The following is a 20,285-nucleotide window of genomic DNA, read 5'->3' as shown; positions in this document are numbered from 1 at the left end:
TGCTTCGATTCAACAGATCAACTTCAAGATTTAACTGATCACTTGGAAACTAATATATCCCATCCCTTGACAAGTGCTATTGAAATCGGATGATCAATTTTATTCCTTTCAATTGACCATATATTTAATCCTAGGAAACAAAGGTACAAGCCGGTCAAGAGCTCATGATGAATAGAATACAGGGCAGCAGTGACATCCCCAGAATACCTTTCTTACACTTCAAACTCAGACGTCAACATCTCCTGGAAGATGCACTGAAGAAGTTGAGCATTGTGGAAGACTGTGACCTACAAAAAGAATTACTGGTAAAATCAGTACAGTGTACACTATAAACTAGTACATATCTTTAAAGGTAATGAGTTGATTTTTTTGCATCCAGCTTGTAATCCATATCTTAAAGAGTGCCTCCCTTCCCATATGGGCATGTGCCAATGTTACATTTTGGACAGGAATATCAGAGTCCAAAAAAAACAAAGTTTCTTGGGGAAATTAAATGAAAGTTATTACATCTCAATACCTTTTCCTTTAAGGTGGAATTTAATGGTGAGGCAACTGATAACCGAGCAGCAATGACCGAATTCTTCCTTTTAGTTGCTGAGAAAATGGTACAACCTGACTGCGGGCTATTCACTTGTTCTGATCCACTATTACCAATGTGGTTTCCCAATCATGTAAGTACTTTTCAGTCTGTAATAGCAATTTTTTGTTTTTGCATGAATACTTATCAAACTTTTTTAAATAATTTTGTCCGTAACAGTGCCACAGTTGTCTATGGGCTGTGTCAGGTATTGCAGCTCAATCCTTTTAAAATCTCTAAATTGTCAATATTTTTTGGAAGCACATAGGAAATATTGCCACTGTCTAATAGAGTGATAGTGGATAATTCCCTTTTCAAAAGTCATATTTGTATTAAATTATATATTTTTTATTGCAGCCATTAGTGGACAAAAAAATGTATTATCACTATGGTATACTATGTGGATTGGCAATTTTCAACGAGTTTACTATTTATCTACCATTCCCACTCGCTTTGTTTAAGAAACTTCTGGGTAAAAAAGTTACCCTAGAGGACCTAAAAGAGCTCCAGCCTACCATGGGAAAGTAAGTCACGGCTAACTTCCTATTGCTTAACACAATGTATGCTTTTATTGGAGGACTTATATACAGTATAAAATGTATGTCACCCTAGTACCATATTTTTCGGACTATAAGACTCACTTTTTTACTCCAAAATTTTGGAGGAAAGTGGGGGGGTTGCGTCTTATAGTCCAGACATACAGTTGTGTATGGTTTGCTTCTGTGGATGGTGGTGCGTTTGTGTGTGTGTGTGTGTGTGTGTGGGGGGGGGGGGGTTGGTAGCGGGTCACAGAGGCAGGTGCCGCCTGCTGCAGCTCACACTGTGCCCGCTGCTAAAGAAAATGAATATTCACTCCTCCCCAAGCCCATGGTCCCTCCCACCTCTATACACTGAAGCCAGTGGTGGGAGGGACTATGGGTGTGGGGAGCAGTGAATATTCATGCTCTTTAATAGGGGGCACACTATTAGCTGCAGCCGCGACTCTTGCAGCTTTTCGGCGATTTAGTGTGCCTGCTACTAAAGAGCATGAATATTCACTGTTCTCCACTCCCATGGTTGTGGGGAGCAGTGAATATCTATGCTCTTTAGTAGCAGGCACACGATAGCTGAGCAGCTGCAGGAACCGCGGCTGCGTCTAACAGTGTGCTGGCTATTAAAGAGCATAAATATTCACTCCTCCCTATGCCCATAGTACCGGGTGTGGGGAGGAGTGAATCTTCCGGCAGCTGACCTGAGCGTGTGAGGGCGCATGTCTGTGATGTCATGCGTCGCTCACACCCTGATGTCAGCTTCTGGCATCAAAACAGGATGCAGCGTTGGAGCAGAAGGAAGGTGAGTAGAATTCTTTATTATTTTTATGTGTGCTGCGTGAGGGGGCCATGAATACCAGGATGGTGATGGGGGGGGTGCCATGAATACCAGGATGGATGGGGGGGGGGTGACATGAATATCAGGATGGTGATGGGGGGGGGTGCCATGAATACCAGGATGGTGATGGGGGGGGTGCCATGAATACCAGGATGGATGGGGGGGGGGTGACATGAATATCAGGATGGTGATGGGGGGGGGGTGCCATGAATGCCAGGATGGGGATGGGGGGATGCCATGAATATCTGGATGGGGATGGGGGGTGCCATGAATACCAGGATGGTGATGGGGGGATGCCATGAATACCAGAATGGTGATGGGGGAGGGATGCCATGAATACCAGGATGGTGATAGAGGGTGCCATGAATACCAGGATGGTGATGGGGGGGGGGGAAGTGCCATATATATCAGGATGTTGGTGGGGGAGTGCCATGTATACTAGGATGGGAGGCCATGTATAACAGAATGAAGGGCCATGTATACCAGGATGGGGGGCATATATAACAGTATGGAGGGCCATGTACAGTGGGGGAAATAAGTATTTGATCCCTTGCTGTTTTTGTAAGTTTGCCCACTGACAAAGACATGAACAATCTACAATTTTAAGGGTAGGTTAATTTTGACAGTGAGAGATAGAATATCAAATAAAAAAATCAAGAAAATCACTTGTATAAATTAGATACATTTATTTACATTTTGAAGTGAGAAATAAGTATTTGATCCCCTACAAACCATTATGAGTTCTGGCTCCTACAGACCAGTTAGACGCTCCTAATCAACTCGTTACCTACATTAAAGACTCCACAGGAGTCTTTTATACAGACAGTCACCTGTATAAAAGACTCCTGTCCACAGACTCAATTAATCAGTCAGACTCTAACCTCTACAACATGGGCAAAACCAAAGAGCTTTCTAAGGATGTCAGGGACAAGATCGTAGACCTGCACAAAGATGGAATGGGCTACAAAACCATACGTAAGACGCTGGGTGTGAAGGAGACAACTGTTGGTGCAATAGTAAGAAAATGGAAGAAATACAAAATGACTGTCAATCAAAATCTCACCTCCTGGTGTATCCTTGATCATGAGGAAGGTGAGAGATCAGATTAAAACTACACGGGGGGAATTTGTTAATAATCTCAAGGCAGCTGGGACCACAATCACCAAGAAAACCATTGGTAACACATTACACCTTAAAGGTTTAAAATCCTGCAAGGTCCCCCTGCTCAAGAAGGCACATGTGCAGGCCCGTCTGAAGTTTGCTAATGAACACTTGGATGATTCTGTGAGTTATTGGGAGAAGGTGCTGTGGTCAGATGAGACAAAAATTGAGCTCTTTGGCATTAACTCAACTTGCCGTGTTTGGAGGAAGTGAAATGCTGCCTATGACACAAAGAACACTGTCCCCACTGTCAAGCATGGAGGTGGAAACATTATGTTTGGGGGTGTTTCTCTGCTAAGGGCACAGGACTACTTCACCACATCAATTGGAGAATGGATGGAGCCGTGTACCGTAAAATCCTGAGTGACAACCTCCTTCCCTCCACCAGGACATTAAAAATGGGTCGTGGTTGGGTCTTCCAGCAAGACAATGCCCCAAAACATACAGACAAGGCAACAAAGGAGTGGCTCAAAAAGAAGCACATTAAGGTCATGGAGTGGCCTAGCCAGTCTCCAGACCTTAATCCCATAGAAAACTTATGGAGGGAGTTGAAGCTCCGAGTTGCCAAGCAACAGCCTCAAAATCTTAATGATTTAGAGATAATCTGCAAAGAGGAGTGGACCAAAATTCCTCCTGACATGTGCACAAACCTCATCATCAACTACAAAAAACGTCTGACTGCTGTACTTGCCAACAAGGGTTTTGCCACCAAGTATTAAGTGTTTGCCAGAGGGATCAAATACTTATTTCTCACTGCAAAATGCAAAAAAAATTATCTAATTTATACAATGTGATTTTCTTGATTTTTTTTTTGGGATATTCTATCTCTCAATGTTAAAATTAACCTACCATTAAAATTATAGACTGTTCATGTCTTTGTCAGTGGGAAAACTTACAAAAACAGCAAGGGATCAAATACTTATTTCCCCCACTGTATACCAGGATGGGGATAGGGGCATGTATGCCAGGATGGAGAGGATGGGGGACAATGTATACCAGGAAGGGATTGGCCCCATGTATACCAGGATGGGGATGGTGGACCATGTATACCAGGATGGTCATGGGGGCCACGTATATCAGGATGGGGGATATTAGTTCAGAATTGGGGGACATTACCCCTATAACAGTGCATCATGACGACATTTTTTGCTTCAATATTTTTATCTATTTTCCTTCTCTAAAACCTGTGTGCGTCTTATGGTCCAATGCGTCTTATAGTCCGAAAAATATGGTACTCATTACTAGTGTGCAGCTGCCTGCTAAATATTGATTACATTTAGGGCTTGTGCAGACCACTGTATTTTCGGTCCGAGTGCGATCCAACAAAACATCGGATTGCACTTGAACCAATGTTGATCTATGGGGCCACGCATGTCCGATTTTTTTTCTTTGGACAGAGTCTGCTCAAGGAAAAAAATTGCAGCATGCCCGATTTGTATCTAATATTCAGATTGCACTCAGCCAATGAGTCCGTGGAAAATATCGGACTGCACTTGGATGACATCTGAGTGCCGTCTGATTTTCACGGACAGAATGGATAAGACGGAGACATTTTTTCTTCATCTACTCCTCATCCAAGAAAATTGGATTATGCTGTGATCAAGCTCTGATCAGAGTATGATTAGCATAATCAGCCTGATTCTCTCCAATGAGAGAAAACACAAAGGTGTGATCCTAGGCTTAGTTTGTAGCACATGGCAGAGAATTTCATGGCAAAAAAAACACTTGCGCTTTTAACAAAAAACTGCCATGGATTGCAATGAAAATTCTACTTGTAAATAACATTCAGTAATTTCAATGTGCTTCACCTGTTAAAGCCACATGCCCATAAAACGCATAGAAAAATCCCTGCAATGCGTGTTATGTGTTGTTTGCCATGGAGCTTTCATATATGAACTGTGTAGAGGCAGTCTCAAGGTTAATTAGGATTTATTAGAAGTGAAAACAAGGAATGGCAACATGTTGGCCCGTGTTTACATAGGGAAAATCTGATGACAGTTTCCCTTTAAACATATTGTAGCAATGCCAGGTAGGCTAGGGTTAAATCCTAGCTCCACAGTTTCTGATTAGATCACCTAGTTGGCCCTGCATATAAACAGGCTAGGTGTTCATCTGAGTCAGTCAGCTCAGCGCAGCTGACCAAACTGGATGTGTCTTGGAACTGAAGAGAGAGACAGGCCAGAATCCCTCTCTGAGAAGAATCTGCACATCCCATGTGCAGAGAACTGCGAGTATCAGTGGTCGCTATGGTCAATAGCTGTTTTGTTTGACCGAGCTGGGGCTAGCTCAGCCATCTATGAGAAGCCAGGGTCTATTCTGTTTAGTTAGCACCTGGACAAGGCTAGGAATTTATGTTTATGAGCTTGTTTTCTGGTGCTTTGGAAAGCAATAAAAACTGCACGTGTTTGGACCAAAACTGCATTGCCTGTGTGAACGCTACCTAATGCCTAACGCTTATCAGAGAGAGTGAAACACTACAATATACAAAAACTTGCAATATCCACTCCACAGAAGAAATCAGAATTTCTATACAAATAAGTAAGAATTCCAAGCACTTCTCCACTGTCAACAGTACACTTCAGGGTCCTGTTCTTGAGATGAATGCAGATTTCATTGGTGGAATCCATATTTCCTATGTATTTATGGCCCATCCTGGGAAATGCCTTAAGTGTTTGACATGGGAGTACAGCTTCAAGTGTTGTGGCTTATATGAAAGAGCTACATATATGTAGAACCCCTATATTAATATTAGACCTCAGACCAGACCCATATATGAACATCAGACCCCAGAACAGACCCACTAAAAATATTTACACATGTTGCTTACCTAACCAATCTGATAACTATAACTGTTTTGTAGGAGTATGCAGATACTACTAGATACTGAAAAAGATGTGGAGAACCTCGAATTGTACTTTACTGTAAGTATAATATTATTATACAATAAGGAATTGTCGTAGTATTTCAGTTCCTAATGAGGTGTCATTTTCATTTAACAAGGTCTTACCTGGTCTGAAGTTTATTAAGGCTACGTGTCCACAATGCAGAAATGCTGCAGATTTTTTCCGCATCTCCCTGGCAGGAAAAACACATGCGGATTGTACATGCGGATTGTACATGTGTTTTTCCTGCCAGGTAGAAGCGTTTGTGAAGCGTTCTTCACATGCATTTCCGCATGCGGGTTATCAAGCGCTTTTTCAAGCGATTTTAACATCACTTGGAAAGTGCTTGACAACTTGGTCACACTATATAAATCCATGCAACCAGCATAGATTTATATAGTGTGACCAAGGTATAGTTGAAAAAAAGAATAAAAATGGTTAAAAAAAAAAAATTATACTTACCTTCCAATGGCCCCCGGTCTTTTCTCTGCTGCGTCCGGTCTCTAGTACGGCTCGCAGTGGCGTGAAAGGACCTTTCATGACGTCATTTAGTAGTCTGACAGTCACCTGTCACATGACTAAATGACGTCATGGCAGGTCCTTTTAGATCATCGCGAGCTGCCGGGGAGCCAGGACGCACCATAGAGGAGACCGGGGAACATCGGAAAGTGAGAATAATGTATATTTTTTTATTTTAAATTCTTTTTTTTTTTTACAGGTACTATGGTACCTGGGTCTGCAAGAGAGTCTCCTCTTCTCCAGACCTGGGTACCATCCGCACATTGAATCGCTTAATATCCGCATGTGCACATGTAGTGATGCGGATATTAAGCGATTCAATGCAAGTCAATGGCGGCAATTACGCTGCGTGTCCGCAAAATTAATGGACATGCTGCGTATTTTTCCGCAATGATAATCCACAGCAGAAATTTCCGCAGCATGTGCACAGCACATGCGGATTATCATTGGGGACCATGGGGCACGAATTACCAAGCGTTTTTTAAGCGTTTTCGCTGCGGAAATTCTGCGGCAAAAAAGCTTGAAAAACACATAGTGGCCACGCAGCTTCAAGGTGCATACTGCATACTCTGCAGTTCTACTGAAATACATTTATTATCATCGGCTATGGGTAACACTATCATCATTAGAACTGGGGATAAAGTGGGTGACTGATCTGATTGAACTAATTACCCAGGTCATAAGACTGAATCTGCCTACACAGGATACGTGAGAATTTTTCTGCTCACATGAGAAACCCCTTATGTCATTCCATAGTTTAGTTGTGTAATTGTGAGCTATGGGCTAGTGATTAAAGGGTTATTCCCAATATTATAATTACAGTGGCATGTAAAAGTCTGGGCACCCCTGGTCAAAATTACTGTTACTGTGAACAGTTAAGCAAGTTGAAGATGAAATGATCTCTAAAAGGTCTAAAGTTAAAAATGACAAATTTACTTTGTATTTTAAGCTATAAAAATATATTTTCATCTATAACATTTTAAAAATTACAAAAAAGGAAAATGGGCCGATGCAAAAGTTTAAGCACCCTGCATGGCTAGTACCTAGTAACATCACCTTTTGCAAGTATTGCAACTTGTAAATGCTTTCTGTAGACATCCAAGAGTCTTTCAATTCTTGTTTTAGGGATTTTCATCCATTCTTACTTTGAAAATTCTTTCAGTTCTGTGATATTCCTGGATCATCTTGCATGCACAGCTATTTCGAGGTCTAGCCACAGATTTTCAATGATGTTCAGATCAGGGGTCTGTGAGGGCCATTGTAAAACTTTCAGCTTGCACCTTTTGAGGTATAGTATTGTGGATTTTGACATATTTGTAGGATTATTATCCATTTGTAGTAGCCATCTACTTTTCAACTTCAGCTTTTTTACACATGGTGTTATGTTTGCATCAAGAATTTATTGAAATTTCATTGAATCCATTTTTCCTTCTACTCGTGAAATGTTCCCCGTGCCATTGGCTGCAAACAACCCAAAGCATTATTGATCCACCTCCATGCTTAAAGGGAATCTGTCATCCCCTGGGATGTATATAGCCTATTAAAATGGGCATATAGGTAATAGAAATTTTAAACTAGTCCTATCTGTATGCCTCATATTAATGGTCTTGTTGTGAAATCGTATTTTATTTCATTATGCTAATGATTTTTTCCAGGCTCTGGGGCATATGGTGCCTTGAAGAAATCCCCACCTCCTTATCTTCATTATAATGCCTCCCCCTCTTCTGCATGTTTAGGTTCATTAACCATTTGTAGAAGCCATCCTCTTTTCAACTTCAGCTTTTTTACAAATGGTGTTATGTTTGCATCAAGAATTTGTTGAAATGTCATTGAATCCATTCTTCCCTCTACCTATGAAATGTTCCCCGTGCCATTGACTACAACACAACCCCAAAGAATGATTGATCCACCCCCATGCTTAATGGTTGGACAGATGTTCTTTTCCTTAAATTCTGTGCCCTTTTTTCTCCACACATACCTTTGATCATTGTGGCCAAAGAGTTCTATTTTAATCTTATCGGTCCAGAGGACTTGTTTCTAAAATGCATCAGGCTTGTTTAGATGTTCTTTTGCATACTACTGATACAGAATTTTATGGTGAGGACGCAAGAGAGGTTTCCTTCTGATGACTCTTCCATGAAGGCTATATGAATCAAATCAGCTATGCAAAGGAAAGTTTACCTTGGGTGCAGTCATAGCTCAACTGTAATGTCTGTCCTGGAATCAGCTGTACAGAGGAGAGCTTAGCTTAGAGAGCTGCCAGCTTCCAACACAGCTCAACTATGCCTTGCCTCCACTCAAATCAGGTGTGTAGATGAAAGCTCAACTCTGGGAGCAGCCAGATTCTAACACAGCTAAACTACGCTGTGCTTGAATTCAATTATCTATGTAAAGGAGAGTTCACCTCAGAGATCTTCCAGCTTCTAACACAACTCAAATGTATTGTACCTGCATTCAAATCAGCTGTGTAGGTGAAAGCTCACTTCAGAGAGCAGCTAGCTTACAACACAATAAGCTGTCCAGAGGAGAGCTCATCTCACCAAGCAGCCAGTTTCCAACACAGCTATGCTATTCTCTGCCTACACTCAAATCAGCTATACACAGAAACAAAATTTATTAAGCACAACACATGTAACCAGGTTGAGAACATGTCACAAAAACTGTGTATAGTGTTTCCCCTCTATATCAAACCAGAGAGGTAGGGGGGTGGAGTACTCCTAAACTTACTGAAAAACTGCAGGGCGAAATGAAGTAGCCATAAACCACCAAGGGTTAAAAAATAATAATAATTTTATTGATCAGATATACCATAAAAACATACATATAACACTATAGAACACACAAAGTGAAGGAGGAGACATGGATGATGTTTAAGGAGAGGCATCGTCATAGGAGGAATATGGATACAACACTCAAATAGAAAGGGAGCATCAAGGTTAAGGTATGAAATAAATCATTAGCAAGGACATCCCACCAAGAGAGGACCCCCAAAAACCCTAATCAGATACATTGGTAAATATAAAGTGCACAGTACATATCACAGGTGCTTACCCATAGTTTGCCTGGACCGCCAACAGCCCTCCCTTTGCAGCCCCTGACGCGTGTTTTCGAGTGGCTGCTTTCTCCCTTTCAGAAAGCAGCCACGAGAAATAATAACTATTTTTTAAACGATTATATGACTTAAATCTGCACTTGCTTGATCACTAGGGTAACACGCTGCAATACTTCTGTAGTATAGTCTGGGAGGGCTTAATAGGAGCATTAACATGGCAGACCTTGGGGACTACATTATGCTATATTAGGGTGCTCATTGGCTTTCAGGGCATCTTAGATGCCATGGTCGATACTGTGACTGCTGTATAACACTCATTCTGTTGCAAACAGGTTTTTCATGCCTTTTTGTAGGGCAAGGTTGAGGTTACTAGTATTTGCTCTACATACACAGTGCTTGATATGAGCTATCGTTTGTGCCAATGTAAATGAATTCCACCATATTCAGGTAATTTAGGTAATGGGAACGTAACTCAGCTTCAAGTCTGTGCATTAGAAATGGGGGGGTAGATTGAAATCGGCATGCTATGAGTAATGATGGATTTGTGTTATAATTTTCACCACTCTTCTGTTTTCATAAGTGTCAAGAAGCAAGAAAAATCACAAGTGTTAGCACAATTTGAAACTTTTTTTAAAAAAGGTGGTGCAAAGCTGTTAAAAATCTCTCTCTCTCCTTTTTAGATTGTGAGCCCCAATGGGGCCAGTGCTTATAATGTCTGTAAAACGCTGTGGAATTAATGGCGCTATATAAGCAAGTAAAATAAATGTATATTTAGATAGATTTTTATACACTTGAACAGATGCCTGGGCACAATACCTTATGACCCAGTCGAGTCGGTTATAGTACCTTGCTTTTCCATTACATCACAGCCATAATTATATGAATGGATTCATTCATACTAGCTCTGGGGATTCCTGTTTGACAATAACGTTCTAGACTGAATATAGAACACAGACAATCACAACAGGTCAAATAAACGTGTTCCTTTCTTGAGTTCTATATAAGATATTAATATGTCTTACTGATTCTTGCAGCTATCCTGGGAAAACCAAACCGTAGAGCTGGTCCCCAATGGAGCAGCAGAGCGTGTGACCCATTTAAACAAGTATGTATAAAGTGACCCTGACCTTCTGAAATAGCACCTAATGCTCATAACAGGGCTTTTGCTGGATTCTGTGGTTATTAACCCTTCAAGGGACAGGAAATTTTGATTTTTTTTTCTCTTTTGTTTTTTTCATTGCTTTCCACCAAGAGCCATCAATTTTTATCTGTCGACAATCAGTTGAGGATATGAAGGTTTGTTTTTTGCGGGACAAGTTGTACTTTTGAATGACACCATCCATTTTACCGTGCGACATACTGGAAAATGGGAAAAAATTCCAGGTGTTGTGAAGTTAAAAAAAATAAAATAAAATAAAAAATAACGTAGGTCCACAATTGTTTTTTGGCATTTTGTTTTTATGGCGTTCAACGTTTGGTAAGACTGATTGGGCCATATAATTCTAACAAATGTGCAGATTTATTTTTATTTAAACGGTGAAAAAAAAAATTCAAAAAGTCGTTAAAAAAAAACGAACGAACAAATTGCTTGCATTTTCCAAGATCCGAAACGTTTTCAGTTTTCGTTCAATTAAGGTGTTTGATGGCTTGTTTTTTTTTTTGCTTGCCCAGCTGACAATTTTATTGATACTATTTTGATCACTTATTATTGCATCAAAAGTTGCAATGACTGAAAAATTGCAATTATACCGTTTTGATTGTTACAGTATTTACCTGATCGGATTAATTTAATATGTTGACTGTCTGACTTTTACATACAGATGATACTAAATATGTTTATTTTTTATATTTTTAATATCTTTATTTTTAATGGGAGAAAAGAGTGTTGAGTCCATTTTTTTTTTTTTTTTTTAGAAACATTTTTTTTATCCCCCTTAGGGAACCTGAACCTGTGATCATCTGATCACCTATGCTATATACTGCAATACAGCGGAATTGCAGTATATAGTAAAAATCATGGTTTTCTATGTAGCCCAACCACCCCAACCACTGGCTGAGATTCACTGGAACATTACAATGGCTGGCACTGGGGTCTTCAGCAGTCCCTCAGCTCTCATGGAAATCCTTTGGCATCCCACGATCATATCTCAGGGAGGTGCCAATGGGCGCATGGAATGGCACGTCCCTGTGCCATGCATTGTAAGTGCCATTATGAGAGATTGATGGCATGATTTAAGAGGTTAACAGCAGGCGGAGTTAGGTTACACTTACAACAGTTAGAGGCAGATGATGGCTGAATAACACGACCACCATCTGCCGTAAGTTATGCAGGCTAAGGCCTTGACCAGAGCAACGCAAATCATTTTGCTCAACTCTACCACTGAGCCTAAGGTCTCTACAGTACATGTATGTGAATCATATTAGTAATCTCAAGGGGCAGACATCTGGACTTCCTGTCAGTCATCCCACTGAGGAATAATACATTTAGCCATAGACATATAATAGCTGGCTGCCTAAAGTCTGCCATATACACTTTGAGATAACTGTTTCTCCTTACTCCATCATAAGCTTGGCCGAATGTGCTTATATACTTCAGTGAGGAGTGAGGCTGATTTCCCACGGATCAGACATGCTAAAATCCAACATGCCCAGTTTAGAACAACCATACAAATGAAATTGTCATCCTTTTCACTTAAAGGGGTATTCCCATCTCCAAGATCTTATCCCAATATGTAGCAGGTATGATAATAATATTAGCAAATACCTCGAATTAGAAATTTAGTATAGTTTTTCTAATTCGCTACGTCGCTTACCTCATGTACAGTGCATTGCAGTAGCTTAGGTATCTATGGTTACGACCACTCATATGGTGACAGTTATTTAGTTAGTTGTTAGTGGTCGTAACCATAGACACCTAAGCTACTGCAATGCTCTGCACATGGGGTAAGCGACATAGTGACTCAAAAGAGCTAGATTACATTTCTAATTGGAGGTCCTTGCTAATATTATTAGTATTACACCTGCTACATATTGGGATAGGATCTTGGAGATGGGAATACCCCTATAAGTATATGATCAGTGCGGTACATAATCATACTGATTAGCAGTATTTAGAACAGACTTCCAGTGGAAATAACAACTAGAAGAAGGACGCTAAAGAAAATTCCTTTGGAAAAACACAGCCAGTTTTTTTCTTGAAGCTTCTTCCTATAGCAATAACGATGCGGGAATGCTGGCATCTAAAAGACACCATGTGCACATACTGTTACCGCCTCTGCCTTCCAGATTGTTCACTATGCGCATCAAGGAATATTGTGCACACAAAACACTATGGGCGAATGCTACTTGTATCAGTTCTGGTGAACACATGATAGATGACCAAGTGTCTGGTAGGGGTTAAACCTACTAAGTCTTAGCAGATCTAGATCAGCTCTGTATTGTTGGTTTAAAGTCAGAATTTCCCACTAGTGCTGAATTGCTATGTAAAAAATGTAAATAAATGAAAGATAAAATTCCCTACAAAGGTCTCTTAGAAACTTAAGTGGGGACATAATGTTTAAAAGCAAATAATAACGTATACCGTGATACAAGAAGTAATGGAAAGCCTGTCCACAGACAAGAAGTATAAAGAAATGATCAAATCTCTTTAATCATCCAAATACAATAAACGATTGCGGTGTTCTACCAAAGAGCGCAAAATGCTGCCAGTCGCCAGTTCTAACCAATTACCCCATGGTGTAAAGAACGCTTCTCTGTGCTATCAACAACTCTTTCACTATTCAAGTAGAAAACCAACATTATTGTACCTAAGATATCACTTTCACTAGGAAATACTCCAAATTACCAATTAAAGGGGTTGTCTGTCTTCCATTTTTAATTCCATAGGCTTTCTTTATTTCAAAATAACAGACTAAGCTGGACTTACCCATACCTCACTAGTGCCAGCTCTTCACTATGTCCCCAGTCTTTGTTGATATGTGTTATGCACCTGTCCTGGTTATCCCGGTCACTACTTCCCTCCCCTGGGTCTACTGCCCTCTGTTGCGCTACACATTGGGGATTGCAAGCTGACCGGCATGGCTCCATGACATCACCTGCCTAAGACACACCTGTATTTTAGGATTAAGAATTTTGTGTTCAATATATATGGGGTACTTCACCATCAACTCCTATTGTGCATTCACTTGGCTATACCTTTGCAACTCTGCATACCCTTTGCCTACTGGTCAACCCTCTGCTACCCACCCCCTGGATTTATCCCTTGGTTACAGTTAGCTATTATACTGTTGTTGGCTTCGTTCATACGACGCACTCATTCCTGCACTATGCCTGTGGTTCCTCTGTCTTCCTTGATTGTTGCTTTGGCCTTGCCTACGTCCTCTCTGTACCTGTCCTCCTTTGGTCTCCAGTGTGCCAAGTCCTTGCTCAAACCCATACATTTCTCCCTGCTACACCAAAGTCCCTGGTCTGTGTGCCCACCTCACCAGGTGAGCCTAACAAAATGGCTCTGGCAGTGATGTCACGGGACCTCTACAGCCAATCACTGGGTTTAGTGTTCTAGTGTCATTTATTTATTTTACTCACTTATATAGAGCCATTAATTCCACAGCGCTTTACATACACTATCATCGCTGTCCCCATTGGGGTTCACAATCTAGATTCCCTATCAGTATGTCTTTGGAGTGTGGGAGGAAACTGGAGAACACCCACACAAACACGGGGAGAACATACAAACTCCTTGCAGATGTTGTCCTTGGTGGGATTTGAACCCAGGAACACAGCACTGCAAAGCTACAGTGCTAACCACTGAGCCACCATGCTGCCCATTGACCTCTTCAAGCCCAGTGATTGTCTTCAGCAGTTGTGTGATGTCATAGTGATATTGCTGCTGTGGCCGTATTGACAAAGACCAGGACAGCAGTCACGAGACATAGAGAAAGACTATGGAATTAAAAAAGCACACACTCAATATAATGTAACAACTGTGCGTCTTAAAATCATTATACAATCATATTATCCACAGTACGCAATCATTATCCAATATTGTTCATTCATAAAAACCCTGATCCTCATGGTACGTAGAGTGTCACAGTGAGTCTTAAGAATTTTTTAGGAGTGACATTCAACTTTATTTTAGTACAACTTTGTATAGTTGAAACTTAAAAAAAATCTAAAAAACAAAGAACCATTTTTTTTGTCATTTTCCCCCAAATAGGAAAATGCTACAATAGAAAAAAACTCCATTGATGATTGGAAAAAGAAGCAACTCATTACTTGGATAGCCTGGTCAAAACTGTTATTGCTGTCAGACCTGCATGTTGTAAGAAAAATGCTGCATTTGTTATAGCAACTAATAAAGGAAGGCATTCATTATATGGTATTCTATATCTTATAGGCAGAACTATGTCAATAAATGTGTGGAGTACATTCTCAATACGTCAGTGGCAGAGACATACGAAGAATTCAAGAAAGGGCTCTTCAAAGTCTGCGACAAAGATATTTTCTTATTTTTTCAGCCAAAAGAGCTGATGGATCTTGTCGCTGGTCACGACATCTATAATTGGACTGCATTTGAACAGGTAAATGGCGGTAAATTGTGTATGTTACAGCCGGCAGCGCTTTAAGTGTACAGAGCAGGACTGTGCAGAGGAAAGAGGCAGAGAGCAACAGCAAAACAAATGGTTGGACAGAATTAAAAAAACATGGCTCCTTTCTTTCAATCCACGGGTTGAGTCTTCGTTTGGTTAAAGGGTTTTCCAGGTTCAGCAGTAATTTCTGTGTCGCTCTATGTGACTGCAGACTGTGCGATGTGCACATTTGTCACAATTCCCCTTAATCTCCAGTGCAAATGTGTGGCCACGAAACTGCAAGTATGCGATTTGCAGCTATAGAGAGAAGTGGACGAGAATCTATTGGGTATTTGACTGAAATTGTGCAAATTACCACAATTATGCGTAGTTGTGGTCACATGACCACCTCGCGATGGAGCTCAGGATAATCGTGACAATGTGCACATTGCGCTCTGTCATTATTCGGCGGTCTCCTGTCACATAAGAGTGACTGCAGAAATTGTTGCTGAACCCCAAAAACCCTTTGGGCCCGATTCATCAAGACTGGGATTGTTCACTAGCGTTTTGATGAGGGGGTGTTCTGAAAATAGACACTACTGATTCAAGAAGTGTGCACTCTAATTCATGAATCTGGAGTGTCTGATGCCTGTTTTGGCAGAGCTGGGAGAAGCTGGAGTGCAGACGCTAAAAGTTGCAAAAGTTTAGGAGCAACTCCAAATTGTGCCTATATGTTGCAACTTTTCAAAACTTTCATGCAAGGTTTGACGAATTGGGCCCTTTGGGTCTTAGCTATAGTACCAGACACAACCTGTGGACAGCTGTGCCACTGTTTTCTAGTAAAAAACAGTATGTTTATCTAATCTGGAAAGCCTCTAACTGGCTCATTCTGCCATTACCCACAATAGAGCTAATTGCACTCCATATTACATCATATTAGAACATTTGATAGACCATGACACCTTCATGTGCCCATTGATAAAACGTCACTATCCCTTTATATGAAATTAGAGGTACAGCATTCTGGGCTGTGCACCTTGTGTATGTAGCGCCCCACAGGTGTAAAACACAAGTCAGATCCAGGACCTGCTCTGCTCCCGTCTATCTTGAGGCCTGCTGGCACATAGCGAGGTGAATCATTACAGTTAGGGACCATCCTAATTTGGTACACCTTGTCACGGTGGGATGGCTTTTATGCTTTTTTGATTAAATGTTTTTTTATATGAACTACTACTAGATATTTTCTTATTGCAGGGTATCTACTCATTGTTTTTATTCTCGGTTTTGTATACTGAGGTAACATAAAGGCCACATAGGTGTCTATAAAATTACAGCTCTGAACAGAGCCAAAGTACACCAGTGAGCATGAATGAAACCAAACATGAAAAGTGTTTAAGGGGTTGTCTTTAGGAAAGGTCCTCAATATATATTTATTTGACTTGGTTATACAGCTCCATCATATTCCGTAGCACTTTACAGACATTATCATTGCTGTCCCCATTGGGGCTCACAATCTAGATTCCCTATCAGTATGTCTATGGAGTGTGTGGGGGGGAACTGGAAAACCCAGAAGAAACCCACACAAACACGGGGAGAACATACAAGCTCCTTGCAGATGTTGTCCTTTGTGGGATTTGAACCAAGGACCTCAACACTTTAAAGCTAGTGACACCCACAATTCAGCTGCTGATCTAATGGTAACTGGATGTGCACGGTGTACAAAACCATAACGCCACAGCTCTGTACACTGTAGCAGCCATTCTCAGTAACTGTAGCTCAGCTCCAATTGATGTAAATGGGAACCGAGTTACAATATCCAAGCACGGCCACTGCATAATGTACAGAGCTGTGGTGTTTCGGTTTTGTACACTGTGTATATGCAGTCATCGCAGGATGGTTGATTTGGGGGGCCACACCCCACCAATCTGATATTAATGATCTATCCCCTGGGATAGGTCCTCTATATATAACTCCAGAACAACCCCTTTAATACTGATAACTGGAGGTCTATTCTCTTTTGACAGATGAACTGCAATGTCTTTAACAAGTTACTATACTGTATAATTATCTGCGTTGATAGCTGAGATTATGGTAAATCTGCAAGTTAAGATCAACAACATGCATATCTATATAAAAAAACGTTTAAACTTCCCCTCCGCAGACTACGGTTTACATGGGCAAGTATTCTGCCAAACACCCGACTATTATTAGGTTCTGGAAGGTTTTCCATCAATTACCACTGGAAAAGAAGAAAGCGTTTCTCTGTAAGTACATCACTTCTATTGAATGGTATGTGCAAATTGATTTCATTTCACTTCAGGTATATTCACACTCTGCAGATTTGTTGCAGGAATTACTGCAACAGAAAACAGTTCCAAGAGGAGTTGTCCCTTCTCCATTCTGATAAATGGGATGGTGGCAGAAATGTGTATAACAAATGTCTCATGTGGCCAACCTTACCATATGTAAGACAATCTAGCCATACATATCTGTACATAGCCGGCATACAGCACTTTTTCTTTGTACTGCCACCTAGTGGTTTACGTTATTTATTACAAGTATATGCTGCTTTTGCAACCCGAGCTGTCAGAAAAGGCAGTCTTCCTGGACTGAAGCCTTCATAATACAAAGTCAGTGGTAAAACCTCAAAATAATGTATCTGTTTGTGTTTTAGATTTCATAACAGGAAATGACAAAATCCCAGCACTTCTGGTACAGAATATTTGTATGAAGGTCTCCTCGTTTGGGGTCCCAAATGAAAGTTATCTTCCAGAGGCAAATACCTGCTCCCGACTACTCCTTCTCCCAGAATACTCAACCAATGATGTCCTGCGCAGAAAGCTTCTTCTGGCCTTAGAGAACAACAAAGGGTTTGAAAAAGACTAGACCCCCGGTCTTCTAGCGACAGAATAAGGGCACGTTCTGCTTTCCCCAGGCTATACCCTCTGGTTTGCATTGTTTGCTGTGCATTCTATTCTAACTTCATCTAGACTGGATGGAACATTATAGAAGACATACAGATTGATGTATAATAGTCTTTCATTTTTTACAGAATAATAAGTGTAAATGTTAGAACTCAAGTACATCTGCTACATATATGCATCAAGGAAATATACTCTTAAAGGGAACCTCTATTTTATTACATACTTTAATATCCCATGAGATAATAATTCTGGAGCATCTTTTTTTTTTTTAACTACTTTTCATTTTTCTGTTCCTTTGTTATTTCTTCTAGAACTGTATGAATAAATGAGAACTAGGTATTACCACGTCCAGGTGTCTCATTTTTATACCATCCTTTTGCTATTTGACCAGAGATTCAGTTTGTTTCATCACACATACGAAGTCTCAGCAACAAGACACGCAGCTTCCTATTGATTCAGGACAGCCCCTTTTAAATAAAAAAAACAAGTCTAGATACTATGGGAGTGCAGGTAAAGTGCATACATTTTGTGAGATGCCCTCTTCCATTATAGGCATGACCCTGCACACCATGTTTACAACTGGCGTTTTTCCTGTGATCTGGATGCAGTCTCATTTTACAGTAGTTAGTACATTAGTCTGTGCTCACATACTGTGCTGCAGCGCTGGCTGTTTTCTAACAGTCTTTTTCACCATTTTTGGGGTGATCTCCTAAACCTAGTGCAACGGATGGATCGCCTGCCGTCCATCCGCATCTGCCGCATTCACTACTATCTGCATCCTAGGGATGAATCGATGACGTAATTTCATTACGATAGCTGTGCACTGTGGAGAGTCCGTGCACTGAAGACAGGAGCAGAGGCAGAGCGCTGGGGAGAGGGGTGAGTATGTGGTTTTTTTTGTGTGTGTCTGGGATGTTTGTATGTACAGTGGGGACCAAAAGTTTAGCATTTTTTTTTTTTTTAAAGTGTGATTACTTCTGTCTGGTTGTTGTGATGCCATTTCCCTGGTGATGAATTGAAAGTGCATGAAGTTGTCATCATGCAGGACCTTCGTTTTAACAAATGCTTTTGAATATAGGTATGGTCATTTAATTAAAGAAAACTGACTGCCAAAAGTTTTGCATATACTATTTATTGATCACAACATAGAGAGTAATTCATTGTTTAAAATGCCATAACTTAATATTTTGTAGTACAAGCTCTTGCTTTAATTACTGCACCACACCGACAGGGTATTCATGACATCTTGAGGGATCTTGCTCCATTCCATTTGCAAATCTGCAAAATATTAATCTTTATTGCTATAGGTACGGGACCCAACTTGTCACCCTAACTCATCCCAAAGGTGCTCCGTGGTGGTTAAATCAGGTGATTGGCTTGGCCATTGCAACAGGTGAACATTTTTCTTTGCTAAACAATTTTTGATTAATCCCATATGTCCAGAAGGAAAATATAGTGTTAGACACTTCAATGAACATACTACACCATAAGCTGTACCGATATTTGCCTTCAGATACGAAGAGATTCCAACAAATGAATTTATTAACGGGCGCCGTTTCGCATCATCACTTCTTCTGAGGGTGTGTGGATCTTCTGACTATTTGTATGTAGCTAAGTATATTTTGCACTGTGTTACCTTCCCTTTTTAGGAGGTTGTTTTTTGTCCTGTCTGTTTTTATTAACTATTTCTTCTATGTTTTTATGAATTAAACTAATAAAGTACAAATTTTAATAAATTCATTTGTTGGAATCTCTTCGCATCTGAAGGCAAATACCGGTACAGATTATGGTGTAGCAATTTTTGACTAAATTGGATGTGTGCTTAGGATCATGGTCTTGCTGGAATTTGCATCCCCTGCCTACTTTGGTTTTACCATGTGGCGGCATTACATTATCCAGTATATCATTTTACATGGTAGCGTTCATATTTCCAGAAATTCAATTCAGAGGGCCAATGGCAGATGCTGAAAAGCAGCCCCAAACCATGACAATGCTTGCCATCACTACCAAACAGATTGAACTTGGATTCATCCGACCACAACACCTTAGACCAATCTGTCTCATTCCATTGGCTGTGTTCTTTGGCAAACTCAAGTCGGACCTTCCGGTTCTTTACAGAGATGAAAGGTTTCTTGACTGGAACTCGTGCATTCAACTCTACTGCTGTTAGCCGTCACACCACAGGTTGGCGACTCACTTTGACCCCATATTCTTTGTTCATTTCGTGCAAAATCT

The 20,285-nt window shown here is 40.6% G+C and overlaps 1 protein-coding gene across 1 annotated transcript in view; it reads left to right on the top strand.

The window, feature by feature from the left end:
• LOC141152852 (probable E3 ubiquitin-protein ligase HERC6) overlaps positions 1–18,392 on the top strand; it is a 70,641-nt gene extending 52,249 nt beyond the window's left edge. Inside the window, exons 16-23 of the mRNA XM_073637502.1 lie at positions 135–305; positions 531–671; positions 935–1,101; positions 5,967–6,027; positions 10,594–10,664; positions 14,955–15,138; positions 17,288–17,390; positions 17,801–18,392. Of these exons, the coding sequence (XP_073493603.1) occupies positions 135–305; positions 531–671; positions 935–1,101; positions 5,967–6,027; positions 10,594–10,664; positions 14,955–15,138; positions 17,288–17,390; positions 17,801–18,012 (1,110 nt within the window). The 3' untranslated portion in view covers positions 18,013–18,392. The remainder of the gene's footprint in view (positions 1–134; positions 306–530; positions 672–934; positions 1,102–5,966; positions 6,028–10,593; positions 10,665–14,954; positions 15,139–17,287; positions 17,391–17,800) is intronic.
• Positions 18,393–20,285: the final 1,893 nt, after the last annotated feature.

Source organism: Phyllobates terribilis, unplaced genomic scaffold, assembly GCF_046119375.1.
Source record: "Phyllobates terribilis strain yellow unplaced genomic scaffold, ASM4611937v1 Scaffold_1__5_contigs__length_1240528914, whole genome shotgun sequence".
NCBI classification, from domain to species: Eukaryota; Metazoa; Chordata; class Amphibia; order Anura; family Dendrobatidae; genus Phyllobates; species Phyllobates terribilis.
This window is presented reverse-complemented; position numbering and strand designations above follow the sequence as displayed.